Source organism: Tachyglossus aculeatus, chromosome X1 (assembly GCF_015852505.1).
Source record: "Tachyglossus aculeatus isolate mTacAcu1 chromosome X1, mTacAcu1.pri, whole genome shotgun sequence".
NCBI lineage: Eukaryota > Metazoa > Chordata > Mammalia > Monotremata > Tachyglossidae > Tachyglossus > Tachyglossus aculeatus.
The window spans coordinates 114658018-114685689 of record NC_052101.1 but is presented as its reverse complement, the minus strand read 5'-3'; the positions used below and the strand labels follow the sequence as shown (position 1 = coordinate 114685689).

The 27672-nt window shown below is 58.9% G+C and overlaps 1 protein-coding gene across 16 annotated transcripts in view; it reads right to left on the bottom strand.

Annotated features, from left to right (window-relative positions):
- Positions 1-27672, bottom strand: part of PTPRS (protein tyrosine phosphatase receptor type S) — a 95857-nt gene that overhangs the window by 11518 nt on the left and 56667 nt on the right. For 6 of the 16 annotated variants that reach the window (XM_038740621.1, XM_038740625.1, XM_038740623.1 and 3 more), the window contains 14 exons: positions 20431-20700; positions 19195-19776; positions 17911-18044; positions 17562-17706; positions 12816-13121; positions 10818-11011; positions 10300-10326; positions 8579-8696; positions 5886-6479; positions 5079-5176; positions 2131-2384; positions 1663-1756; positions 1318-1533; positions 347-504 (listed from right to left, as the gene is read on the bottom strand). In XM_038740621.1, the coding sequence (XP_038596549.1) occupies positions 347-504; positions 1318-1533; positions 1663-1756; positions 2131-2384; positions 5079-5176; positions 5886-6479; positions 8579-8696; positions 10300-10326; positions 10818-11011; positions 12816-13121; positions 17562-17706; positions 17911-18044; positions 19195-19776; positions 20431-20700 (3190 nt within the window). The remainder of the gene's footprint in view (positions 1-346; positions 505-1317; positions 1534-1662; positions 1757-2130; positions 2385-5078; positions 5177-5885; positions 6480-8578; positions 8697-10299; positions 10327-10817; positions 11012-12815; positions 13122-17561; positions 17707-17910; positions 18045-19194; positions 19777-20430; positions 20701-27672) is intronic. The other 10 variants (XM_038740631.1, XM_038740634.1, XM_038740633.1 and 7 more) reach the window with 2 other exon arrangements.

The window sequence follows — 27672 nt, the reverse complement described above, 5'->3', positions numbered from 1 at the left end:
GGAGATGCGCATCTCAGGGACTCTGGCCCAGATGTGCTGCCAAGGGCTCTGGAGGTTGGTGGGGTAGGGTGGGCTCAATCAATCAGCGGTAGTTATTGAGTGCTTACCATGTGCAGAGCACTGGACCAAGCACTTGGGAGAGGACAATACAACAGAGTTGGTGGACACATTCCCTGCCCACAGGGAGCTTTCAGTCTAGAGGCTCTTTAGGGATTGAAAGCAGCAGCATCTGGGTGACTGCAGGCCCAGTCATGCTCTCCTACTCTCCATCGCACCCCAAAATTGGCACTTTTTTCCACATCCACTGCCCCTCCAGCCCCGCTCCGTCCTCCCTGCCCCCCCTCACTTTTTATACAGCAGGATGGCGATGACGATGCAGATGATGAAAACGACGGCCAGGACCGGCCCGATGACCCAGATGAGACCCTCCTCTCCGTCGATGATGGGCTGAGGGTCTGGGTTGTCCAGCTGGATCGGGTCAGAGAAGGGGCTGGCAGCAAATGTCTTTAGACATTCGAGAAGACGAGAAGAGAAATGGTTGTCATCATCCTCCAACTTCTTCTCCCCCCACCCACCACCTTCCCAGCATGTACTGGGCCCTTAGTTTAATTGGGGAGACAAGAGCCACAAATGGATAAACATGCAAGAGGGAGACTTCATTTAAATAACAGATCCCGGTAGGAAAAGAACACACAGAGGGGTCCAAGAGGGTTGAGGAGGCTGAGGGATGGTGGGGGGTGGTTTGAGATGGGGAAGATGGGAAGTTAATCGGGGAAGGCCTCCCAGAGGAGGTGGCCACGCCTCAGCAGTACTTTGAAGTGGGGGAGGTAGGAGGCGGGGGATCAGCAGTGACAACGTCTGCTGGGGTGGAGTGTGGAGCCCCAGGTTTGTGCCGGACACGGAAGGCGATTGGGGGACACTCGGGCTCGGGCTTGGAGGGACGGAGTGTGGCTGGCTGGAGCTTTGGCAGGAGCCAGGTTAGAAGGGGGAAGAGGCCGGAGGAGGAGATGCTAGGGGGTGGCCAGCTTAAGCCGGGCTGCCCTGGGGCAGGGGTCAAGAAAGGGGGGATGAGGAAACCCGACAGAAGAAGGATCAGATGGACTTGAGACCCTCCCCCCGGACAGACAGACGGACTTCCTCTGAAGGTCTCTGAGTGGGAATTACCCCTGGGAAATCAGGACTCCGAGAAAGCCAGAGCCAGAGGTGGGAGGCCAAGGGAGAGTACCGGAGAGAAAGAAGGAGAACCGAAGGAGGATGGACGGACAGAAGGAAGAAGGGGAGGGTGGGGAAAAATGGGTGGTTGCCGCGCTTGCTCACCGGTTCAGGTTTCTGGAGCGCGGCCAGGACGAAGAAGACGTACTTCTGCCCCGCCTCCAGGGCCTTGTTGTCGAAGCCCCCATAGTGCTTCTGGTCCCCCAGCTCAAAGCGGGCTGGCAGCACGTGGAAGTGGGCGGCGATGTACGGCTTGGGCGCGTCCAGCTGGCGCGAGTGGCGCAGGCTCCGGCGCTGCAGTCTGGCCACGTCCTGGATCAGCTGTGAAGTGGGGGGAGAGGGCAGGGCCATGGCCACTCAGACCTCCCCAGGGCCCGGCCGAGATTCCCGTGGGGACAGACCGCAGTCGGGGGGACCGGGGTTGGGAGGGTGGGGGGGGGGGCTGCTGACCTCCTCCAGGTTCATCTCCTCAGGACCCCCCACAGGGTTCAGGAACTGGCCGCTGCGTGATTTCCTCAGAGGCACCACGACGATGAAATAGTTCCTGGGTGGGGGTGGGGGGGGGGTGGAGGGGGAGGGACAGACAAGACCCAGATCCCTTTATCTCCTGTCCCACCCCTCCACACTGAAGGCTTCTCCAGCCCAGCCCTCCTGCTCCGAGCGGGCAGGAAGGGCACCTGCTGTCTGTCTCCCTAGCCCCGGCCGGCCGGGTTTTTCCGCTCCGTGCCCTCGGCCCCCCGGAGGGGGGGGCGAGGAGAGGGCAGGCCGACGGCACCAGAGGAGCCGTGCTCTGCCTGCAGCGGGAGGGCTGCGGGGCAGAGACTCCGGCAGTTTGGAGACCCCCACAGGCGGATGGGGCCCGGTAAGGGCGGGGGAGGGACGGCGGCGAGCGGGGGCAGGGGCCGGGGAGGGACCTACTGGACGGGCACGGGGCTCTCGCCATCGGGCAGGAGCACAGTGACGTGGCCGTCCGAGTCGGGCTTGTGGGTGACAGCGGGCTTGCCAGCCAGCACGTTGAAGGCCGTCCAGGCGGTCACCGTCTGCTGCAGGCCGCCCATGCTGTTGCCGCGGTTGGTCAGGACGAAGTTGTAGAAGGTGTTGGGCCGCAGGTTGGTGATGAGCTTCTGCGTGGAGCGACCGTCCACCTCGATGGTCAGCCCGTTGTACTGAATCTGCGGGGGGGACGGGGAAGGTGGGGGACCTGGCCCGGGGAGACTGTCCAACGCTGACCAGGGGCCGCTGAGACGGGGAAAGAAGGGACGGCCGGGGACCAGCTTCCCCGGCCCTGCGGGGCTGAGACGGAGCTGGCTGCAAGACCTGCAGCCTTGGTAGTCCAGGTGCGGGCCGGGCGCCTCCCATGTGCACGGCCCCGGATTGGGAGCCTCTCACGTGCACGGCACCCAAATGGGCACCTCCCGCGTGCACGGCACCAAACTGGGTGCCTCCCATGTGCAGGACACCAAACCGGGCACCTCCTGCGTGCACAGCACCAAACTGGGTGCCTCCCGCGTGCACAGCACCGAACTGGGCGCCTCCCGCGTGCACGGCACCGAACTGGGCGCCTCCTGTGTGCATAGCACCAAACTGGGTGCCTTCAGTGTGCATGACACTGGACTGGGCGCCTCCCATTTGCACGGCACCGAACTGGGTGCCTCCGGCATGAACAGCACCACACCTCCTGTGTGCACGGCAATGAACTGGGCGCCTCCTTGCACATGCCTCCCATGTGCAAGACACTGAACTGGACACCTGCTGTGTGCAGAGCACTTGAGCATGGACCATAGACCATAATCCATGTGCATCATTTTGGATGTCTATTTCGTGCACAGTTTCCTACTGGACACCTATTCTGGGCCCAGCTGGAGGCAGTGCCAAGCATCGGAGCACACTGTGTGCAGAGTACTGCACTGGGTTTGTACTGAGTGCAGAGCGCTGAAGCATATAGTGGGTGCAGAGCACTGCCCGGGGCACCCACTGGGTATCTGCTACATACAGTCCCATATCGGGCACCTTCTGTGTGAAGGGTGCCAGACTGAGGGTGTACTATGAGCCAGGGCACTCTACTGGATGCTTACTGTGTTCAGAATAACACAGTCCTGGGCACAGAACACTGTATAAGGCACCTACAGTGTCCAGAGCGCTGTACTGGATGGCTACTGGGTGAAGAACACCCAACAGGGCTCCTAAAGTGTGCAGAGCACTGAGCTGAGCATCTGCTGGGTGAAAAACACTATAGTGGGCACCTACAGTAAGAATAATGATAGTAATAACTGTGGCATTTGTTAAGTGCTCACTATATGCCAAACACTGTACCAAGCACTGGAATGGATACAAGATAATCAAGACACTCATGGGGCTCAGAGTCTAAGTGGGAGGGAGAACAGGTATTGAATCCCCATTTTGCTGATGAGGGAACTGAGGCACAGAGAAGTGAACTGACTTGCCCAAGGTCACACAGCATTTAGGCGGCAGAGCCGAGTTTAAAGAGGACTGTACAGGGCACCCGCTGGGTGACAAACACTGTACCAGGCACCTGTAGTATACAGAGCATGATACTGGGCACAAGCTGGGTGAAGAACACTGAACTGGGTACCTTCAGGGTACACAGCATTGAAGCCTTTTCCGGACCCAGTCCCATACCGGGCACCTACTGGGGGATTACTAGGTGCCAGGGCATCCTACTGGATGCTTACAGTGTGCATGGCACTGTACCGGGCCCCTCCCTGCCAAGTGAAGAACGCCGAACTGGGTGCCAACAACTTGCAGAGCACCGTACTGGGAGCCTACGGCATTTAAGACACTGTACCAAGCGCTTGCTGTGTGCGGCGGTTACAATGATCTCCATTTCCACGCTCCACTCCTTTATTTCCTTATTTCTTTGATCATGTCACTTTTCCACTCTTACTATTACCCATTAGATCGACAGATTTCCTCCGGCTCCCGCTGTATGCACAACATTTACGTGGGTGTGTTTCCTCTCAACTTAGACTGTCAGCTCCTCGAGGGCAGGGACCTTATCCTTCCCTTGGGGACTCTCCCCATTGCTCTGTTTACATTTTGGGGCCAGAAATGCTACTGAGTTACTGAAAATACTGTACCGGGTGCCTACTGGGTACCCAGCACTATACTGGGCATCTACTGGGGGCAGAGTGCCATACCGGAAGTCCACTATAAACAGCACACTTATTTTGAAAGTGCTGTACCAGGTGCAAAGCACTGTACTGGGTGTAGAACACCATATACATGCACAGAGCTGTATTAGGTGCCTATTCTGTGTGAGCATTGTGCAGGGTGCTTGCTGCATCTCGAGCACCTTACTGGGCATCTGCTGTGCGCAGCACACCATAGCAATTACAGGGTGCAGGGGTACTGTACCAGGCGCTTACTGGATGCAGGAGCACTGTACCGGGCACCTACTGTGGGAAGGAGCACTGTGTCAGGCATATACTGGGTGCAGGAGCACTGTACCAGGCACCTACTGAGTGCAGGAGCACTGTGACAGGCACTTACTGGGTGCAGGAGCACTGTACCGGGCACCTACTGAATGCAGGAGCACCGGGCCAGGCGCAGGAGCACCGTATCGACTGGATCTAGGAGCACCTACTGGATCTAGGAGCAGTGCCGGGCACCTCCTGGATGCAGGGGCACCGTGCTGGGTGCCTACTGAGTGCTTGCCACTGTCCTGTGAGCTCAGAGAAGTGGAGGAGGCAAAGACACGATCCCTGCCCTGAAGGAGCCACCTCATCGGGGTTGGTGGGAGGGGCAGGATGGGGGACAGGAACAGGGACAGGGATTAGGGGAGTCAGGGGTGGAGGGAGGGTGAGATCTAATCTGGTGCGGCCGTGGCCGCCCCCAGGCCCCCTCACCTTGTACGGGATGGGCGAGTTGTAATTCTCTGGGAATTCCCAGCTCAGCAGGACGGACGTTTTCATCACCATCTTCACCTTGAAGTTTTTGGGGGAAACTGCCGGGGAGGAAGGATTCGGGGGGAAGTGAGGGAGGTGGTGGGGGATAAGGAGAGGGAGAGAGAGAGAAAGAGTCAGACCCGGGGCCTAGGAGGGATGAGTCTTCGGTGGAGGTGGAGGATGGCAGGATCCACTGCGGTCTCTGCCCGGCCTGGAGCCTGTCCAGACTCTCCAGAGGCTCCTAACCCTAGCCTCTTCACCTCCACAGGGCCCTGCCTGCCTGCCTGCTTGCCTGTCTGTCCCTCTTCTCTTCCTTTTCCTCTCCACTCCTCTCTGTCCTTGCTGTCTTTCGCCAAGCCCTGACCCCGAGGCAGAACTGCAGCTGGCTGTGGCAGGGGGGCAGTGACCGATGACCTGGGGGAGTGCCTTTTGATCAGGTCCAAGGCAAAGGTGGGGAAGTGGTGGGGGGGTGGGGAGGGAGAGGTTGAGGGGAGGGAGAGATTACCACAAAGCTGAAGAAAGACTTGGCCCACCTGTCGGGAGGACTGATCTCACCAGAAGCGTCTGGACTAAACGTGCATCACGTGGAGGAGAAAATGGCACTTACCTGGGTGGAGGGTGGGGAGGGGCAGACGGGGGGCCGGGAGGGAAGGAGGGGGCAAAGGGGAGATAGCAGCAACGCCCTACCGGTGGTCCCCTGACTTCAGCCGATGAACTGCGTGCCCCCAGGGGGGACGGGGGGGAGGGAAGGGAGCGGATCAGTCCTACCTTGGTCCGGGAGGAAGGTCCGGTACTGGACCGCAGGGCTATAAGGCCCCGGCCCCTTGGCCGTGCGGGCGCGGATTTTCACGTCATAGGCTGTGCCGGGCTTGAGGCCGCGCAGGGTGTACGCGTTCTCGGCCCCGGTGGCAGGCAGCTCTGTCTCCACGGGGCCGCCGGGGGCCCCGGCCTCACGGAGAGCCACTGTGTAGCCCACGATGGCGCCGTTCCTCTCGGCCAGCACAGGGGGCAGCCAGCCGATGCGGAATGAGGCAGAGGTGATGTTGCCGGCCTCCAGGATCTGGGGGTAACCCCGGGGCACGTCCTCCGGGGTGGCGAAGTCCCCCACGGCCTCTTCGCCGAAGCCCGCCCGGCCCTTGGCCGCCAGCCGGAAGACATAGGTGGCGCCCCGGTGGATGCCGCCGGCCACGTAGCGGGTCTGCTGCGCTGGAAACTCCAGGGTGGCTGGAGGGGGCACATCCTGGCGGCCGAACTGCAGCCGGTAGCCCAGAACCTGGCCTTCCGAGCCGGCGGGTGGCTCCCACTGCACCAGCAGGGTGCTGTCCTCAGTCGGCCGCACAGACAGGGTGGGTCTCCCGGGAACTGTGGGAAGACAGACAGGCAGAGAGACGAGCTCGGTCAACTCGCCGATTGCCCCTTCTGACGCCCCCTGGCCACTTGGGAGAAGGGTGGCTGGCAGCGGCAGCAGGAGATGGGCAGGGTGGGGGAGGGGGTAGTGGGTGATCGGGCTGAAGGAGGATGAAGCGGGCCCTGGGTCCCTCGGCTGGGCTTGAAGACACTGCAAAGGCTTGCCTGGGCCAACCCCCTGCCTCCACGTGGGCAGATGACTAACCCGCTCGGGACAGAGCTCTTCTTTCCGTCCAAGACCTGGTGGACGGCCACCTCTTCCCCCACCTCCCTGGCCATTCCTTGGGCCCCCACCCCTGACAGTTCGAAAGGTCTTCCTTGGGTCCAAGGGGGCTCTTTCAGGCCCATTTCCTCTGGCTTTCTCCATTTTTCCAGGCTTAGCAGCACTGACCATAAGGAGACGACTCCCTGTTGAGAGTACAGGAGGAGCAGAAAGGGTTGGGGGGGCCAGTTGGGAGTTAACAGGGGTCACAGAGACCCAATCAGGAAGGGGGGGGTGTCTCTCTGACCCCGTTAGCTCCCCTGGGTAGAGCCCTGGGGGAAGCAAGGTGGGAGTCTGGCCTTGATGGCCAGCTGACAGCAACAGTGACTTCATCCCCAGGGGTCAATACAAAAGCCCCCACGGCCCTGATGGAATTGGCATCTGGGTTCTCGACGCTTTCTCCCAGGGGAATCCCTCAAATCCTTTCACCTTTCCCCCAAGGCCTGATTTTCTCTCCCCTTCCCATTGTGGTTGCTGTCTTGGACACAGCATGTGTGGCAGAGGCTTGGTCGGTCTCCTCCGGGGTTTAGACAACTGGGAAGTAGCTTGGAGCTTGAGGGTAGCGGTGAGGGGGACTTCTGGGCTACGTCACTAAGGGTGGGGTTTCGGGAGGGTGGCTGGCTGCTCCCATGGACCCGGAGAGCTGGTGTGGGGGGTGGGGATCCACTTGCACAGACTGAAACCCCCTGAGGAGGGGGGGACAGGAACCTTCCAGAGTGGTGGTGAGGAGGAGGAGAAAGGACCAGCAATCTCACCACTCCCTCAGCGACCTCGTCCCCACCTCTGCCCACACCCAGTTCCTGGCTGGGGCTGAGGTGGTCGTGGCCGCCCCCCGTGATGTAGAACGGACCCCTGGCCTCACTCTCCCGGGGGTCCAACGAGACCCCAGGGCTTCCACGCAGGGCTGGAGACTCCTCAGACCATGTTAGCTGTGCAGCCCTAACCTCATCTGTCCCCCTCAAAAATCCTTGTCCCGCTTTGGCCCCCAGGATAGCGAACAGCCGGCTTCCTCGCCGTTATGAGCACTGCCTTGGACCACAGTCAAAAAGGGAATTACCCCTTCTTGGGAGCAGGTGGGAACTTTCTGGACCCTCCCCCACCCCTCCGATTCATCAGGTAGGACAGTCAGCACAACGTCCGCTGTCCCCTCCTGCCTGGGACCCGCTTTCTGTCACTGGGTTTTTTTTTGGGTCTCATCAGCTGGCTCTGGAAATATATTTGCAGACACAAATAGAATGGAGGGAGGGAGGGAGGAAGCAAGTGTTTCATTGCACAAGCACTTAGGATGCTCCAGGAGGAGAGTGGAGATGTAGTATGGTATTTAAATTCAGCTCCAGCCGTGAGCCATCACGAAAGACAGCACTCCTTGCTTAAGGTGCAACGAATCAACAGATGTTTACTGGGCTGGTTGGCAGATCTTTTTTTTTCTAACATAGCTACTGCGAGGTGGGGAAATTGAGTTGGGGTAATAGCTGCTTGGCTGGAGCAAACCAGTTTTTGTTGATGCACTTAGGCAGCCGGCCCGTGAAAGGAACCTGGAGCGGAGAGAGACAGTGGAGGGAGGGGAGCATCTCTGGCCTCAAGGACCTTGTCGGGCCCAGAGGGGTAGGGGGAGGAGGGTTGCTCTCATGTCCATGGGACACACAGAGAGGGTGAGGGGCCCGCTGGCCCCCCTAGGGTGGGGGTGGGAATCTCAAAGCTCCTCCCTTTCCTTCCCACCCACTTTTCCCAAAGAGAGCATGGGTCTTAAGGCTAAAGGGCATGCGGGGCAGGGGTGGGGCCATCCTTTTACCTGCGCCCTTGGTAACCACCAGCTTGGGCTTGCTGCGCGCCCCGTCCCCCTTCATGGTGTAGGCGGCCACGGTGATGGAGTATGAGGTTTCGGGCTGCAGCCGGGCAATGACCATTTCCTGCCAGGGAGACGCTGGGGTGAGTGCCAGTGCCGCCACGCTCAGGCACACAGCCCCGGGTGTGCGCACGCACACATTCGCACACCCAATTTTACAAACAGCAAATATGCAAAGACGAACGCAGGCAATACGACTGTAAGAATACCCAACAGGCGCACACCCTCACAGGTCCAATCACACTTGCTCAGCACCTGCAGCCTCACCCATCTGGCCGTGCCAGAATCCATCTCAAACCCACATCTGGGACTCAACAGTCTGCAAAACCGTCCACGCGTCCGTTCCTTCCTCCCTCCCTCGTCCCTTCGGAAGCCCCCCTGGCTGCAAAGAGAGGAGATGGTTAGATATCTGTGCAATTGCTGGGAGGTGCACCCTCCGTCTCCAAGGCCTTCAGAAAGGTCTTACAGTTTCAAACTGGCTTTGCTAGTGCTGAGCACAAACTCTTGGAGTCATCATCATCAATCGTATTTATTGAGCGCTTACTATGTGCAGAGCACTGTACTAAGTGCTTGGGAAGTACAAATTGGCAACATATAGAGACAGTCCCTACCCAACAGTGGGCTCACAGTCTAAAAGGTGGGCTCACAGTCTAAAAGAAGTCTTGTCTCACACACCTGGCGCCCAGCCCCATCACCCGCAGCCTCTCACAGACAAGACACATACAAACGTACTCTTGTTAGATTGCACTCTCCCAAGCGTTTAGTACAGTCTCTGCACAGAGTGAGTGCTCAGTAAGTATAACTGATTGACATCCATGCACATTCCCCCCTCCCCAGGACGATGAGATTCATCCATTCAATCCTATTTACTGAGTGCTTACTGTGTGCAGAGCACTGTACTAAGTGCTTGAGATGAGACGGGCCGGTGGGTAGGGACGGGGGACCAGACAGGGCAGCGGTACATAGCAGGGTTTCCCTTTGGCTCTTCCCTCCATCTCCTCTCCTTCCCGGGTCCCTCGGGAGGCTCCAGGGTACCCCAGCCCCCACATCTAACCAGGGATTCATTCGTTCATTCGATCATATTTTTTGCACACTTACTGTGTGCAAAGCACTGTACTAAGTGCTTAATACTAAGGGATGCAAACTGAATCAGGGTTGACCTAAAGAAAATCGGACAGCAGGCCTATCAGGCTTTTCCCCTGTGGAATTGGAGGTTGGGGTGGGGGTGGCATGATCTGGGCTCGGGTCTAAGTTCACTCCACCTCCGGGGCCCCCAAAACCATCTCCGGACTGAAAACTGCTCTGCAAAGATGAATCCAACTTGGTGGTGGGGTGGGGCACGGGGGCAGGGGTGGGGGTGGGTTTCACTCCCTCCTAGATCCCTGCATCTCTGCCCTGCCCAGGACCCCCAAAGGGAAGGCCCTCTGTGGAAGGTGGCGGCAGCAGGCACAGGCAGCTGAGGGGACCCACATGCGAGGGGACCCCGAGGGAGACGTGCGTGGGATGGGGGAGGGCCAGAGGAAGGAGCACAGGACAGAGGCAGCAGGGACAGGTGCAGAACAAGCAGGATGAGACAGGGAGAGGACAGGGCAGGGCAGGAGGGGGAGGGGAGAAGACCCCAGCCAGAACAGCGCCGGGGGGGGCCACTGGAGGTGGTGGGTACTTACGTATTCAGCAGTGTCATCTGTTTCCCACTGAGCAGAGGAGGAGAGAGTGGGGGACGTGAGAGGGGAAGGTGGAAGAGAGAGGGAAGGAAGGGCAGAGAGAAAGAGAGTGACAGTGTGAGGAAGGATGTCTGGAACCAGAGGCAGTAACTGAGTCGAGGCAATGAGAGAAACAGCAGAGCAGGGCGGCGCGCCAAACATGCGAGAGAGACAGAGACATAAAAAAAGAGAGAGAGAGAGAGAGAGAGAGAGAGAATCTCTCCTCTCCAGGACGAGCCTGGCCTTCTCCCCACAGGCTGCGGTCTGAGAGCTTGGAGAGGAACAGGAAGTGGGTTGGGGAGAGCGGCAAATCTCAATGACGACTGCGGTGGCAGGCGAGATGTCCTTAGGACACACACCCTCCATACACCACCTGACTCCTGCCCTTGCCCAGTCCCTTTCCCGCTCCTTGCCCCATTATCCCCTGACACCCCCTACCCCGCCCTGCCCCTCCCGCCCCCACCTGAGCCCACCCTCCTAACCTGGGCGTCCGCCAGCATGACGTCCTTGATCTGGGGCGGGCCCCGGGCCTCTCCATTCTCCATGCGCACGTAGTGGACCTGATAGCCCCGGATCTGGCCATGCTGCCGACTTGGGATGGGCGAGCGCCACAGCACCTTGATGGCCGTTGCGTTCAGCACCTCCACCTCCACCTTCCGGGGCGGGGCGCTGGGCACTGGAGAGCCAAAGGGCCCGAGTTTGCCGAGACGTCCCCGCCCCCCGACCTCCCCATCGCCCCCGTTTTCATGCTGATCTGACACCTCCATCTCCCTGCCTACCCCGAGTGGCCTGGTGAGGATTATCTGTTTCCCCTGGCCCGCTGGGTTCAGGTCTGGAAAAGAGCCATTGATGGCTCTAGAGAAACAACTGCTGGGGTGCCCAGAATGGTCATTTTGGCTGCTTTCTGGCCTAGCGAGTCCAGGCCCTGGAGCTCCAGAAGACTTGGCCGGGGCCTGGGCTGGCTGCCGGGGAAGCATGGGGCTCCTTGTCTGCTGCCGGGGAGCCGTGCTGATGGGGCAGCGGCCCGGGGAGGGATAGTGGAGGTGAGGGGAAGTGCCAGGGCAGGGCATCCTCCCAACGTGCTTGACTGTCATGGGGGTTGTGGGTCAGCAGGATAGTGGGGAGCAGGGGGTAGAGCCAGCCCTCACCCCCTAACCCTGACAACCCGGGGACCGAACCATGGGGCAGGAGGGCAGAGGGAAAGAACCCTAACCAGCTCAGTCCTTGGAGACCCTCCAGAGGATGGGTGGATGGGCAGAACAGGGGCAGCCCAGACTGGACCGAAGGAGCCACCTAGATACAGGGCCCTGGCCTAGGGGTAGGGGAGACTGTGAGACTCCTTCTAACTATCCTGTTCCCGGGCCATCTCCAGGTGGCTGGGGAGCAAAAGGGACCACTGTCGGCTCTGAGTGACCCCGCCACTTTTCACTGGGTCTCATTGACAGTTGGCTGTGAGCATCCATCATCCCGCTGCCGGCATGGCTAAGCCCAGGCTCGGCCCTTGTGCGCCAACGTTTAGTCGCAAATTCCGTGATCTGGGACGATTATTCGGTTTGGAAATACTTTTAGGTGTGGCTCCCCCATTCGAGTGGCAGCCCCTTGGGGGCGGGGACTGTACCCTGCTTGCTTTGTACTCTGCCAGCACTTAGTCCATTAAGTGCAGGAAAAATGCTTAGTGCTTGATCCATTAGGGAAGCATCATGGCCTCATGGAAAGAGCACAGGCCTGGGAGTCAGAGGACCTGGGTTCTAATCCCAGCTCTGGCTCGCTGTGTGACCTTAGGCAAATCACTTCTCTGTGCCTCAGTTCCCTCAGCTACAAAATGGGGATTCAATACCTGCTTTATTTAGAATGTGAGCCCCATGTGGGACCTCATTATCTTGCACCTACCCCAGCGCTTAGAACAGCGTAACAGTTCATGCTTAACAAATACCACAATTATCATTATTATTATTAGTTTTAAGCACACTTCCCCCAGAGGGCAGGAGTATTACTACTACTACTACTGCCACCACCAACAGCACCAGTTCAATTCTTCATTTGGAGTACATTAGAAGGGAAGTTCTTTGATGGCAGGGACCATGCATTCGACTCCCAAGTGTCCACTACAGTGCTCAGTGGTGACCACCACCACCACAATGAAGAGGGAATGGGGCGGGGCATCAGTGGGACTCGGCTGGGGAGGGGCGGGCAGGCATTCAAGAGGTAGGGGGTCGGAGACCTTCCAGCTCTGCCCGGAAGCCCTGGGGATCTCATCAGAGCCCCAGGAGGAAAGAGAAAGGCTGGGGGTCTGTCCGGCCCAGACAGCTGCGGGGGAAGGAATGGGACTAGGGAAGCATCCCCTATGGAGTTGGCGCTTGGGGCAGGGATGCCACCTGGCCAATCCCTCCTCTACTCACCGGTTCTCCCTCCTGCCCCTTCCATGCCCGGCCCCGGCTTCCCCCTCCGCCCCCCGCCCCCACCACAGGAAGCCCAATTACCATCTTCGTCTGTGCGGACGACGACAGGGGAGCTCTCCGGCCCGGGCCCCACCTCCGTGTGGGCCACGGTGGTGATGCGGTATGCCGTCCACTTCTCCAGCGACTCCAGGAGGATGTGGCTGGCCGTTGGGGGGATGCGGGTCACCTCCTTGGGCTCTGGGTCTTCTGAATCCAGCGCACGGTAGCGGACGCTGTATCCCGCCAGGACGCCGTTTTGGCTCTCGGCTGGCGGCGGGCGCCAACTTACCAGAATGGCAGTGGACCTCGTGCTGACGCATTTTACGTCTTGAGGGGGGGCGGACGGTTCTATTGGGGTGGGGGGGGGCAGGGAGGGAGGGAGGGAGGGAAGGGAGGTGGGACGGGAGGGAAAAAACAAAAGATGGGAAAGATAAAAAAAGAAAAGAAAATGATAACAAAAGAACCTAAAATAAAACATACGAACAAAAGCTGGCTCAGGAAGACCAACTCAAAAGTCTAAAGGCGATGGAAACAAAACCAAAATCCAAAGGAATGGGGGTGGCAGGGAGGGGCTAGCCAAGCATCTCCATTCCCCACACCCTCACACACAGACCACGCAAGTAAGGGGCACCCGCTCTGCTGATCCCTTCAGACCCAGCACCAGGACTCTGACTCGGGAAGCAGGGGCGGCTGGAGCCACAGTGGGCACCTAATCTGTCCAGAGAAGGTCTCGGGGATGGAGCGGCCCCGGTTAATGATGGCCGTTTCCAAAAACGGTATGTCCCCAGGTCCCGGTCAACCCTCAAGGGGTCTGGCCTCTTGGGCTTTTGGGTTTCCCATCCCCGATCTGGTTCCTTCTCCCCTGGCCCCCCCCACCACCCTGCTGTCCCTGGGAGTCAGGGAGAGGCCGAGGACTCTTCTCCCCACTTTCCAGAGGAGGACACCGGGTCATAGAGAGTTTCAGGGACTCACCGGAGGCCACACAGCAGGATCCCTGCAGAGACAACCCGGGTCCCCTGACTCTCCTGGCCCGCGGAGTTCAGGCCCCGGTGCCTCTTGACCCTGTCCGGGGACTCTGTCCCTACTCTCCAAACTCAACCTCCCCCTTCCATCACCCCCAGCCCCATCTCCCCGGCTAGCCGCCCCCGACCAAAGTGGGTCAAATGGAAACCAAATGCCAACCAAAGGGAAATGGATATCAAGGGAAAGGGGCAGGGAAAATGAACCAAACCAAAATCCCAAACTAGAAGCGGCACAAAAGAAGAGTAAATTAATCAAAAACAAGAAGAAGAAACAATGAAAGAAAAAGGAAAACGTCTTCAAGAGAGCTCCCGTCTGGTTACGTACCTTCCGCACTTCAACTGCTAACTTATCAGACTTTCTTACGAGGGTGGGGAGGGGAGGGGCAGGGTGGAGGTGGAGGAACAAGCCCCCTAGGGGCCAGGCCACCTCAGGAGTGGGTTTCTGAGGGACTGTGATCAGTGGGGGCGAGGGGAGAGAGGAAGGAGGAGAGCCCCCCGCCACATTTCCTTCCTCGCTCAGCTCCTTGGAGTTGGGGTAGGAGGAAGCCAGGTGAAAATGAGACAGTAGACCATCCTGGTCTGGGGGATGGAGATATGGACAGGAGAGGAATGGAGGGCGTTGTGAGGAATTGCCTGGAAATTTCAGAAACCTGCTCCAGAGAGGGTCTGGCCGTCCTGCCCTTCGTGCCCGCGGCCCCCGCCCCGGCTACTGGGATCCCCGGGACCAATCCAGTCACTTGCTCAAAACCGGGGACCCTTGTGGGGGTGGGGGGGTGGGAGGCACGGCACCGCCGGAGTTTCCTTCACAGGTCAGCCCAACCTGTGTGTAAATGCTGGCCGCTAGGGAGGCCGCCCGTGTGTGCCCCCCCCCGCTGCCCCCCAAGTCCCCACACTTCCACGGTGCTCCTGGTGGGGCCAGGACCCCACACAGGGTGGGCTGTGTTTGTGAATCGGCTTGAGACCTGTCTGTACTCACCTGTGCGGCACCGTGCACGGGCTTTGAGGTAGACGGCCCAAGCCTCGGGACTGACCCTTACTGACCTCGGACTGAACGGTGGTGTTTTCAAACCCTTTAGAGTACCAGAGACGACTGGCATGGCCTGGAGGTGCCTAGTGGAGACTGCCTTCAGGGGCGGGGGGGGGGGGGGAGACGGGACTCCCACCCGGAGGGATGAAATAGGGGGTCTGCGTTGGGGTTTGGCGGTTGGGGGGGGGTGGGTTTTGACGTTTGGAGGGACACCAGTTGGCTGGGCCCTGCCAGCTAGCGTGGTAGTGAGAGCGAATTCTCCAGCTTGGTCAGGGGCTAAGGGGTTCAGGGGCTGGGGGCTGGGTCTCTGGTACCGGAAGAGTTCAAAACACAGCCGCCCCAGAAAGAAAGCCATACTTTACCTTTAGTTTAATGGATTTGGCTTTGGTGATGATGCGGCTCGGGGAGGCCACGCCCGGCAGAGATGCGGAAGGTGCTGGGGCAAAGAGGGGCAGGGAGGATGCTGGGAGGATGCTGGGGTCGGGGGATGGGGGAAGCTTGTGAGATGGATGGGGCATGGACTTGACAGCAGAGGTGGGAGAACTCCCCACCAGACACCAGAAAAGCCTTTTCACGGGGAGGGGGGGCACGGATGGGGGGCAGGTTGGGTGAGATTGCTTGGGGTGGGGGGCTAGAGTGAGGGAGAAAGAAACAGTGAAACAGAGAGAAAGAGAGAGAAAGATAGAGAACACACCACAAAGAACTAGTAAGGTGAGAGACGGAGACCCAAGGGTAGGGAAACAGAGTCACAAAAGGAGATGAAGGCAGACAGGACTGAGAGATAAAGGCCCAGAAGGCATAGAGACAGAACCTGAGAGCCAGAGAAGGTGAACAAACAGAAACATAGCGGTAGAGACAGACAGACAGACATACAGGGACAGAAAGGAGATAGAGAAACTGGGGCAGAGGCAAAGACAAAAGAGAAAGAAACCTGGGGACAGAAACAGAGCAAAGTTGAGATCAAGAGGCAGTGACAAAGACTGAAATGGGCATTGATCCCTGGCGTGTCGTGTCGGTGGAGGGTGGGGGAGGGCGGCTGGAGGGCAGGGTGGGTGGGGAATGGGGGGGCAGGGTGGGGGACAGTGGCCGCATGCAGACGGACAGACAGGCAGACAGATGAAGACACAATCCCGAGGGCGGTGAACGGGGCCTGGGAGGACGGGGGGGGGGCGGGGGGGGGAAAGGGGATGCTGCAGAGTAGGGAGGAGGGCAGGGCATGGGGGAAGAATCCCCACAGGATAGAAGCCAAGGAAGGTGGAGATTCTGGGGTTGGGGGGAGGGAGGGAGGAAAATGCCCGGCTGCCTGCTAGGACCACAACCTCGGCCTCGAGTCAGGGGTTGGGAAATCATCTGGCTGACAGGGGAAGGGGTGGGGCACTACTAGGGGATTCAGAGTTCCAAACCTCAGTAAAAATGAGCAAGGCCGCAGAATCCCCATTCTCTCCCAGGAGAGAGAAGTCCAACTCCTCCCAAGTCCCCGTGCCCTCTGGCTAGCTGCCTCTTTCCTCGGGCTATGCGCTGGCCTGACTAAGCCCTTCCAGCTACCTCTGGCTCCACCCGACCCGTCCCCTCCCCTGCACACCCCCTTCCCAACAGCTCTGGCAGTCCGGAGGAGGCAGAATGGACGGAGACTGTGGGACAGTCCAAGGGAAAGAAAAGCACACAGGCAAGTCCGCGCCCCCCTCCCCCCCGCCCCCACCATCCCCCCGGCCCCCCACCCCCAAACATGCCCAGCACCCTACCTCTTTCACTCTCTGCCCTAAGGCTTTTGGCTCAGAGGGCATGGCCGCTAGTGGCCAGTGGCCTGACGTTGGGGAGAACCGCCTCCCCCTCACACACACACGCACACACACACACACACGCACACATGCACACACACAGACATGCACTCACTGAGCAGTCCCACTTGGGCCCGGGGCGGGATGGAGGAATGGGGGACATGGGGTAGGGCGGGGAGGGGAAGGGAGGGGGCTCTGTCCGCGGCTTCCACGATCACGACTGAGTAGAGATGGGAAGAGACAGAAGACACACAGACCAGCCGGCCACAGCCACTCATGCACGGAGAGGACCCCCCGACCTGGTCCTTTCCAAGCCAAGATCTGGGTGGAAATATTGCCATCGGGGGGGCAGGGGGGTGGGGGGGGGGATGGGAGGGTGGGGGCACCATCCCCGGGACAACAGCGAAGGTGACAATCCATTAAACTAAAATCCAGCACTTTGGGGCTATGGACACCCTCCGGCCCCACTAACCCAGCTGTCTCTCTCATTCTCCTCCTCCTCCCCCGCCACCCCGCATCCAGGGCAGGATCCACTCCTGTGTCACTGGGGCAGGGATGACGACGACGAAGATGACGACCGGTGACGGTCCCACTCGGGGGATCCGGTCTCAACGGGACTCCTCTGCCCAAAGGGGACGAGAGAGCCCTTCCAATTGGCTCCACCCTCTGAAGGCCAGTGGCACGACAATTCTTCTGGGGGTGCTCCAGGGCTCCCTCCATCCCCAGGTTGGGGTCGAAGGGGAGATGGGGACAGGCGGCGGAGGGAGCCCCCTGGGCCGCCTCACCCCCACGCATGCGCACAAGTGCACGGGTGCACACACGGCTACACGCCTAACGGTTCCAGGGCCGTTCCCCCTGCTCCTGGGCCTCCTGCCCCCACAATGTGGCACCTAGCCTGGCTCGCTCACTCGCTCGTTCGCTCGCTTCCCTCAGAGAAGCCCGGGAAAGGAGAGACACCTACTGGACTGCAGCGTGCGCTGCCTGACCTCCGCAGTGAACGCGCCCAGACCCTGTGGTGAGCGGGCAGCCAGGCGGAAGGCATATTCCGTATTGGGCTTCAGGTCTTCCACTGAGTACGAGGTGGTCGGGTCGAAGGTCTTGCCCACCTGGAAGCAGAGGGGCCGAGAGACAGAGACAGACGGAGACACACACACACACACACACACACACACACAGAGAGAGAGAGAGAGAGAGAGAGAGAGAGAGAGAGAGAGAGAGAGAGAGAGAGAGGATGAACCACTGGACAATGGACCAGGCAGACGTGCCTGTGGAGGCGCAGCCCTGTCTGGCCAGCCGACCTCCAGCCTCACCTCTTTGCCGTGCTCGCCCTCCCGGTAGTACAACTCGTACTTGACTACGCTCTCCTGCCGCGGGGGGCTCCACGACAGCCCAATGCTCGTCTCCGACTTGGCTTCGGCCCGGAAATTCATGGGCTGCCCGGGCACTGGAGGGGAGAAAGAAAGATGGGCTCCCGCTCACAGCCCTGGGGAGCGCAACCTGCCACTTTGCTCTGTTTCAGGAGCTCACATGGCGGGACCCCGCAGAGGAGCCCTCCCAGTTGCTTGCCAGTCCCATGACAACATCCCCTCCTTCACCAGCCCTGTGACCCCCTCAGGAGGGGTGCAGGTGGGAAAACTGGCTCCTCTCTGACAAACCAGCACACATCAGGGGCAGGGACCATGTCTGATCCCCACCTCTGTAGTCTTCCCCAGTACCCGGTAAAGTGCTCTGCACACAGTCAGTGCTTAGTAAAGACTATTGCTACTACGACTACAGTCCAACCTACTCACCAGCTCGTCTCTCGCCGTCAATGCCTGGCTCATGCTTTCCCTTCTGCTTGGACCTCCCTACCCCTTCGCATCCCACAGACCTCCACTCTCTAGCCTTTACTAAAATCTCATCTCCTCCACATAGCCTTCCCTGACAAACCCCTCATCTTGCCCCTTTGCTTTCCCTCCCTAATGCATCATCTACACCCTTGGGCCCTGACCCTGAAGCACTTATGGACACCCCCTGGGGACTTAGATATGTATTATTTGATTTGGTTGCATCCCCTTCCCTGTAATTTATTTTAGGGTCTGTTGGGCGCTAGACCATAAGGTCCTCGAAGGCCCGGATCGTGTCCACTAACTACTGTTCTCTCCCAAGTGCCCAGTACAGTGCTCTGCACGGACTAAGAGCCTAATAAACACTACCAATCGAATGACAGATAGGGAGAGGACCCGCGGGCGCACGAGACCGTGAACTGGGCCCCCTTCCCGGGGTCGACCCCACGGTCCGTTCAGGCCAGGACCCCATTTCCGACAGTGGCACCGGGGCGCCCGGAGGGGCTGTGTGATGGCGGCCCTCCGGAGGCCCCGCCCCCTCCTCATGTCCAGGGATGGGCCACCCAACACCTCCAAGTCTCCCTCCAGAGTCTCGCCCCTGCTGCTTTTCTGAATGGTGCGGCCCGGTGGTGTGGGGAAGGGCCAGCCGGGGACTGTGGGGAGGTCTCTGGTTCCTTCCCGGGCCCAGAGGAGACACTGCCTGAGAGCGAGAACTGAGAGCAGCCTGTCTGTCAGCGCCGCTGGGCGCCCCTCGGCCCCAGGCCTCACCTCCCTGCTGCGTCTTCACCTGGATCGGGTCAGAGAGGGGCCCGTCGCCGACAGATGTGAAGGCCAGGACCCTGACGGTGTAGGTCTCGTCCTCCAGTAGGCTGCCTACGGTTGTCAGCAGGCTGTCGTCCACATTGTGCTTCTGCCAGTTGCCCACGGGGTGGTCGGGCTCCATGGTGTAGTAGACCCGGTAGCCACGGATCAGGCCGTTGGGCTCCACGGGCTCCTCCCACTGGATGATCATGGTGCTGGCGCTGAGCATCCGGCCCTGCACGTTGCGGGGGGCACTGGCTGGGGCCTGCTCCCCAGTCCGGGTCACGACCGACTCGCTGGGAGGGCCCTGGCCGATGGTGTTCACGGCAGACACCCAGATCTCGTATTCGGAGTTGGGGCTCAGCCCCCCGATGCTGTAGCGGGTTGTGGTGATGTCCTCCTTGATCTGGTACGGCCCATCCTGGCTCTTGGACTTGTACTCGATCACATAGTAGGATACCGGGTCGGGGTTGCCCGAGTCCCAGGTGATGGTGATGCTGGTGGCCGTGTTCTCTGTCACGATGGGCGTGCCGGGGGCCTTGGGGAGGGCTGCGGGGAAGGAAACGACCAGTGTCGTAGGCTGGCAGAGGTGGCTCCTGGCGCCGGGGTTACACCGCTGGCTGATGGGGGCCACGCTACGGCCCTGGAACGGCACCCCTGGGGTACTCCACCCCAAACTTTCTGGGATTTGAACATCCCGACCTTCCCAGAGAGTCGGCCCTGGAAGCTGGGGGCCGGGAGGGATGGAGATGGGGGAAGGGGATGCGAATGGGACAGCGGGCTCCCAGTGGCCCAGAAAAGCATTCAAGGCTCCTGCTGGAGCCAGAGGGCGATCACCCAGGCCCCAGAACGAGCCTGGGCCACTTGGTTCTACATCAGGGTGTTTGGGAGCTTACTGGGTGACAAGGAAGGGTCCGGGTGGCGGGGCCCTCACCCTCACACCAAATCCTTGTGAGCCCCCTGTTGGGTAGGGACTGTCTCTATATGTTGCCAACTTGTACTTCCCAAGCGCTTAGTACAGTGCTCTGCACACAGTAAGTGCTCAATAAATACGACTGAATGAATGAATGGTCTGGGTTTCCAGAAAAAGGGTATCCCCCCCCGCCCCGACAACACACGTTAACAGATGATGAGGGTGATGATGGCGGGGTATTCCCCCCCACCTCCCGCCACCTCCCAGTCTTCCCGGACCTGCCCTCTTACATTTCACTGTGATCTGGGCCACAGCCTCGATAACTCCCAGACTGGACATGGCCACGCACGTGTAGTTGGCCGAATCCTTGACGTCTGTGAGCTCCAGGACGTTGCGCCCGACGGGCATGTCATCCTCGGGGGTGAGGTCCTCAGCCCCCTGCATCCACTTGACATAGGGCATGGGCGAGCCAACTGCCACGCAGGTGATGTTGACATTGCCGCCGGGCATGATCTCATGGCTCACGGGCAGGATGGAGAAGCGGGGGGCCACCCGGCGCACTGGTGGGGGGAGGGGAGGGGAGCGAGATGCACAACGGGGTGAAAGGAAATCAAAAAGGATGAAGGAAAGAAAGAAAGGAAGAAAGGAACAAAGGAACAAAAAAAAGAAAAAGAAAACAAAGCAGAAAACCATTTCAATACAAACCGGCTCTGCTTTACCCCCCGTTTAAAAAAAAAAAAGATAAACCAAAAGCAAAATAAAGAAATCAAAACTAAACACAAAGAAATCATAAACTTTAAAATAAGAAACTTCACAAACGAGATATAGAATAGGTAGACATAAAGCGATATTTCATAGCAACAGGATTCCATTGATCAAGATTAGACCCATTACAGCACAGATAATTACACAAAAATTTATTAGCAATTTCTCATCTTTACTGACAGATCCAGCATTTCTCTCCCTTCCCAACCCTGACCCCTTTACTGAACGCCAACACCTTTGGTGGGGGGGAGGGGGAGCTCCAGGATTCCCCCCCCCGCCTCGACCCAGCACCCAGGATAGGAGTCTGGGGGTCCCTGGCACCCAACTCAGTTGTCAGTGAGTGGACTTGCCTGCCACCTCCCCTGTCTGAAGGGGGTTCCCTGGTTTGACAGGACCCCAGCCTCCTGGGAAATTGAATTTATGGCCAGGGGTGGGGTGGGGGTGGGGGATGAGCAATGCCCCTGGGGAGCTCTGAATTGACTTTCAGAAAGTGTGTGTGGGTGAGGCTACTTAGGAGGGCACTGTACTACCTCATACTGTCTGTCCCATCCCATCTCCCGCAACTCCTGCCCCTTGGGACCGAGAGGAAAAGATGAGAAACTCTAATGAAATTTTTGTGGTTTTCGGGTATAGAAACCCTAACGAAGCCTCTTTAAGATCTGACACGGTTCCATCAATAGATGCAGCTCTCAGAATCACAAACATCATGCAAAATAGGTAAAAAGGAGAAAGAGACAGAGAAAGACAGAGGCATAGAGAGGGGAGGGAGAGACAGAAACAAAGAGGAGAGAGAGTGAGAGAAAGGGAGACAGAGAGAGACAGAGAGAGAGAGCAAAGGAGAGAGATCCAGAGAGAAAGAAAAATGCAGAGGATTCTAACTTGGGCATTACTAGCACACGCCCACGTGGATACTGGAGAAAGAGAAAGACAGACAGAGAAAGGGAGGGGGAGAGATGAGGGAGGAAGAGGGAAAGAGAAAGAGAGAGAGAGAGAGACAGAGACAGACAGATGGGGTGGGGGCAGGGGAACCCACTGTAATGCTTCATACTTTTTCTAGCTGATGTGACACAATGTGGAACGTCACATTGTCACATCACAGCCCTGGCGGAATAATAAATAGAATAATTAATCATAAGAAAGAGAATAATAATAATAAAAAAATAAAAACAGGGTAATGGACTTTCCACGGTGAGGAAGAGTGACATGTTCTGTGCATCTCCTTAGCTGAGAAGCGGATGCAGTTTCCGCGCCTTGCAGGGTAGAACATGGACGCGGGCAGGGGGCTGGCTTTAGGGGCTCCGTTTTCTGAAATATGCGGCCAAGCTCTAAGGTTTAGGAGAGGGAGCAGGGGGTCCCTGAAGGTGGGTAGGAAACGGTGGAGGAAGGGGCCCTCGGGAGATGTTCAGGCACTGGCACTAGCTCTGTGAGGGCGATGGGGGCCAGTGCCCCCTCCCCTATTTGGGTTCCTATCTGAGGGGGCAGGGATATAAACCGCAGTTCCCACCCCCTTGGCCCTCTGGGCCAGACTCTCGGCCTCGCAACCCCTCGGGGCTCTGACCAGACCCCAGATCAGGGTCTCCACTCAGCCTGCCTGCCCCATCCCACCGGCTCCCCCTAGGAGCCCCACCCCATTTTCATCCCCACACTCAGAGTGAACTGTTAGCACCTGGGCATTTTGGTCAGGCTACCTAGCCCAGCCTCTCAATCTTTGCCTCATTTCCTACATAGGGTCAGGATGGGAGGTGGAGGGGGGGGGGGGGGATGACCGGTCTCCCTCCCGGTAGGGATGGTGGGTGATCCCCAAAGGACCGTGACTTTTTCACAGGGTTAATGGGTGAATGGCGTAGACACTTCCTCAAGAAAACCCGGTCCTCTGGCCACAGAACGGCACTTTTAGCGGGAGATTCTGGCCTACGCGGGAACTTTTCTATGGCATTTGAGGAACTGGGCCAGATTCTCCTCTGCCCGGGACTGGTCGGTCGGGGTTGTGGGGGATCTGGGGGAGAGCAGGGGCATGGACCACGGGCCCTCTAGCCCACCTGCTCATCTAGCCCAGTCCGAGAACAGTTGCCTACATGGGGGCAGCAGTGCCAACCAGGGGACCATCAAGGGGAGACCGTGCATGATTCCTGGAGCCCAGGGGCTGTGCCTGCTGTCCCCATTGGGGGGCACCAAAAGTCTTTTCTTTCCTTCCCCGTCCCGTACCCAGTCACTACCGAAACTCCACCTGGGCCCTCTGGCAGGGGCTCCAGGATGGAGGAGGGGGTGAGGTCCGGCCCTCAGCTTGACACTTTCTTCCCATCCTTGCTCTGGCTTTCAGCTTCCACTCAATAGAGGGAAAGGGGCGATGGGCCAAAGAACCCGTCTCCTTTAGTCAACTGGGTGGGGGCCGTGGGGGAGTTTGCGGAGGTGACAGGGCTTCTTCACAGTTGGACATGGGGCTCAAGTTCTGATCTCTGTGTCTCTCTTTGAGTTCTGCCCCTGAGGGCTCCGGGCTACACTATGGTTGAGGGGAAAGCCTGGGGGCCAGCTGCCAGCATTTCAGAAAACACAACCCCCCACCCCCCCTTCCCACACACACACACACACACACCCCCAAAGAGCCCTGCGTCACACCTAAGACGGGATGGACAGAACTTTAAACCAAAACTGAAGGGCATGCAGACAGTCGGGGTCGAGGAGGGATGAGCCCTTAATGGGGTGGGGGTGGGGGGAGAGGAAGGGGTAGGCTGAAGAGAGGGATCGGGGAGGGGAGGAGAGGAGGAAGGGGGCAGAGATATCCATTTCTGGGGTGGAAAGATGGGGAAACGGATGCTGATGGATGCTGACGGATCTGGCCAGCACACAGCATCAACAGCGACACACATAGGCGTGTGGGATGCAGACAGAGTTGTCGTGGAAACAGAACTAGACGGTAATCCGAACGGAGATTAATTAAGAACAGAAACGAGGGGAGGGAGATGACCAAAAATTGTGGGGGTGGGGGAGGGAGGAAAGCAAAGCAAAGACAGATCGGGTGGGGTGGCTGGGGGGAGGTGGGGGTTGCTGAAAATCGGGGTCTGAAGGAGGAGTGAGGGCGGGGTCAAATGGCAAATCAGAGCCACCATCCGGCTGAGCCGCCCCCCCCAACCATGGCACCTACGGTGAAGTGAAGCTGGCTGGGGTGGAGGCCAGGGGCTGGATCCCTGGGCTGGGAGAAGAGGTGTGTGCGTGCGTGCGTATGCACGTGGAGGAGGGGCCATGCCACTTGGAGAGTAGAATCAGGCACGGGCAAACCCTGTGGGCACGGGGTGGTGGGGTGGGTCAGCAGCAGAAACCTCCTTCGAGATCCCAGCCGATGCAGGGAAACCTCGGCACTGTCTCCACATGGAGCCGGGAAAGTCACCTCCCCATTCCCCAAGTCAGCAACACAAACCCAGACACACACCCAGCCAGCACATTCACACAGGCATAAACACACACCCCCAGGTACATATGCACATACAGACACACCCTCATGGGCAGGCACACCCATGCACACGTGCACACACACACGCACACCCTTCCTCCCTGGGCACAGTCCCCCTCCACCCTGGTCTCACTCCTTCCTCCCCAGTCCAGGCAGCAGTGTCTCCGGAGCGGCCCAGACTTGGGCCATTGGTTTGTTTTCTGTGCTGGCCAGGCCCTGGGTGGGGAGAGGAGGTGGGGGGGTGGGGGCATAGAGGAACCCAGATTTTACACACCTGCTTGGATGGAGGCCAGGCCGGCAGCTTCAGCCTCATTCACCAGGGAACCCTGGAGCACCCCCAGCCCAGGCTCCCATTTGGGGAGCTTGGTGGGGCGAGACCCTGTCCCTTCAAACCCCGATTCACAGCCAAATCAAAATCAGGAAGCAACGAGGAGAAGAGACCCCTCCCCTCCGCCCCCACCCCACCAACCAAATGAAAAGGGAGGGAGAAAGGGGGGGGGGGTGTTGGGGAGGGAGGGAGAGGGTTAGGGTGTAAATCAAAGGTGGAAGTGATCGGTTGAAGCACTCAGAAACGATATTGACCAGTGTTCACATCTCAACACTCAGCAAGCGGGGAGCAGGCCGAGGACATTACTGGCCATTTTGGGGAGAGAGGAACCTCTGTCGTCCTCCAAAATGGGGGGAGCAGGGAAGGGGATGCCAAAGTCGTGTTCAAGCTCTACACCACCAGGGAAGCTTAGATTACACCTGTCTGAGCCCCAACCCCGGCCCTTTCCGCCTTGGCGAAGGGTCACCTGGTGGGTGTGCACGGGGGCAGAGGGCTGCACATCCTCGGTGGGAGGGATCAAGTGGCCGGCCACGTGCACAGTGGCACCGACCTGAAGTCTCTGCAGCAGCAACAGCAGCTCCGCTCATAGGCACAGGTCGGGGGTGGGGGGGTGGGGTGGGGTGGGCTCTGGTTTGCCAGGGGGGTTGAGGATGAGGTGCGTGAATGGGACAAGGCGTAATCTAATTTCCCCTGGGGGAGACAGAGAACAAGCAGTGCAGGGAGAGGAGGAGGAGGTTGGGGTGGAGTGGGGGGGAAGAGTCCGAGGGGAGGGGCACAGGCAGGAGGAGGACAGCCTAAACCAGTACAGCACAGTGTTCCTGCAATCCGCCCTGCATACTTCCTGCTGCTGTTCCCAAGAAAACTATTGGCAGAAACCCAGCCAATCTGGGCCAACCCCAATTCCGTCCCCCCCTGCCCCACCAAATCTCTCCCCAAGGCTGACCAGGGTAGGCTATGACAGCACAGCGGGGGGGCCCTAGTGCTCTGAAATGCTCCACCATCTCCCCCCTCCCCCAACCTCCACCCCGTCCAACTTTCCCCAGGGTCCCTGAGAGAGAGGGCTGGGAAGGGTGAGGGGGCAGGTAAAAAGGCATCCCCCTGCTGACCCTAAGGTTCCAGAACAGGGTCCAGTGGGCTGGAATACTCCAGAATTCCCAGTCTCCTTTGCCACCCTTGAGGCCAGAGCGGGGCCGGGGCTGGGGGGTTGGGGTTGGACCCGAAGGAACGGCAGACTTGGGCCGATAGCTCTGGGTGGCCACCTATAGCAGAGGGGTGAGAGTGGAGGAGCCTCTCTAATTGCTCTGATCTGGCGACAGGAGAAACGAGAAGGGAGAGCCTGGGAGGTAGGTGCCCGCCATGGACAGTTCTCCCACAGAAAAGCGAAAGCCTGGCCAGAAAAGGAAGGCCCCCTCGGGTCTCAAGGTTCCTGAAAGGGGGAAAGGTGGTATGGAGGAAGGGAATGGGAGAAGGGGGAGAGAGAGAGTTGGGAGAAAGGGTGTAGTGAGATCGCTAGGCTGCATCTGAACACGGGCCTAGACCCTGGGAACAGGTCTGTCGAAGACAACCGTCTTCTTGTCTGGCCGGCGCCCTTGGAACCAGTCCGCCTGGCTGGAGGTGCACCGACACTGGCTTGGAAAGGAGGTCGGGGCAAAGGAGGCAAAGGAAGGTGGAACAGGGAGAGGGGAGGGAGAAGCCTGGGTTTTGGGACATCCGTCCACGAGGGTCACGTGAACCATTAGTCATTAATCACGTGAATCATTAATTGATCAATTGATAGTCTTTATTAAGCGCTTACTGTGGGCCAGACTGAGCGCTTGGGAGAGGACTGTTGGGTAGAGTTGGCAGACACAATCCCTGCCCTCAAGGAGCCTACATTCTAGTGGCAGTTAAAGGAGCTGAGAGGAGAAAGGAACCCAGCAAGAACCCTAACTGTCCCTGGGCTAAGAAGCTGAATTCTTGCTGAGAAAGAGAAGTCTAGAACCGGGCGAGGAAAGATCTGCCTCCTATGACTGGAGTTGATTTTCTGCTCTTTGGGGCCAGCCTCCCGGTCAGCCTTCCAACACAAGAAAATCTCCGATGTGCTGGGAACCCATTCCATGCTGATTGGTGTTTATTGGTTTTGCTGAATACTTAAACTCTCTTAAACTCCAGATATTTTTACTGTCTTCACTTACATAAAGAGGGAAGGTCTCTATGTGCCTTATGTCCCAAGGACACTCCTAGTTCTCCTGGGACCACCCGATGGAGGGAAGGGGCTAGGATTCGGTTAGCGTCCCCGAGCACAGCCATGGGCCCCAGAGCAGGGCCGGCTGGAGGGACACCCTAAACTCTGAGGGTTCAGGTCGGGGTGTTTCTGGCTGCTGCAGAGGTTGGAGGTTGTGGTGGTTAGACCCAAATTTCCACATTGGGGAGAGGGGGAGGGGTCGGTGAAGCGGTCAAGCAGACAGCAGACCCTTGCCTTGGGGCCAGCAGTGATTTATGGGGAAGAGCTGGGGGACGGGATGATACCCTTAAGTTTTTGACTCCGCAAGGACTTCCTGGAGGGAGGGGAAGGTAAGTTTGGAAGAAGAATTCTCTTGGGCTGGTCCATTTGCCTGCCCCTACTTCCAGGGCTGCTGAAGAGCCCATGTCCCCCACAGGCAGAGTTCAGACAGGACAGAGCCTGGGAGTGTAGTAGTATCTTCTGGTGAAATCTCCTCAGGGATGTGGTGGTGGTGGTGGGGGGGGAATGGACACCCTTTGGCCCCTCCCTGCCATGAGGCTGGCAAAGGGTGAGGCTTGGACAAAGCCCTGACACCAACTGAGGAGCCAGGCATTTCAAGCCCCGGGGGCAAGGGGTGGGGGAATGGCGCATCAACGTCTGCAGAAACAGTCTAAGTCTCCTCCCCGGAGACTTAGGCACCCCTGCCTTTACCCCTCTGGGTCTGACTGGTCCTGATTCTGTAATTGGGGTTCCAGTTACACAGGCTCCACTCAGCTGCCGGGGCAGGG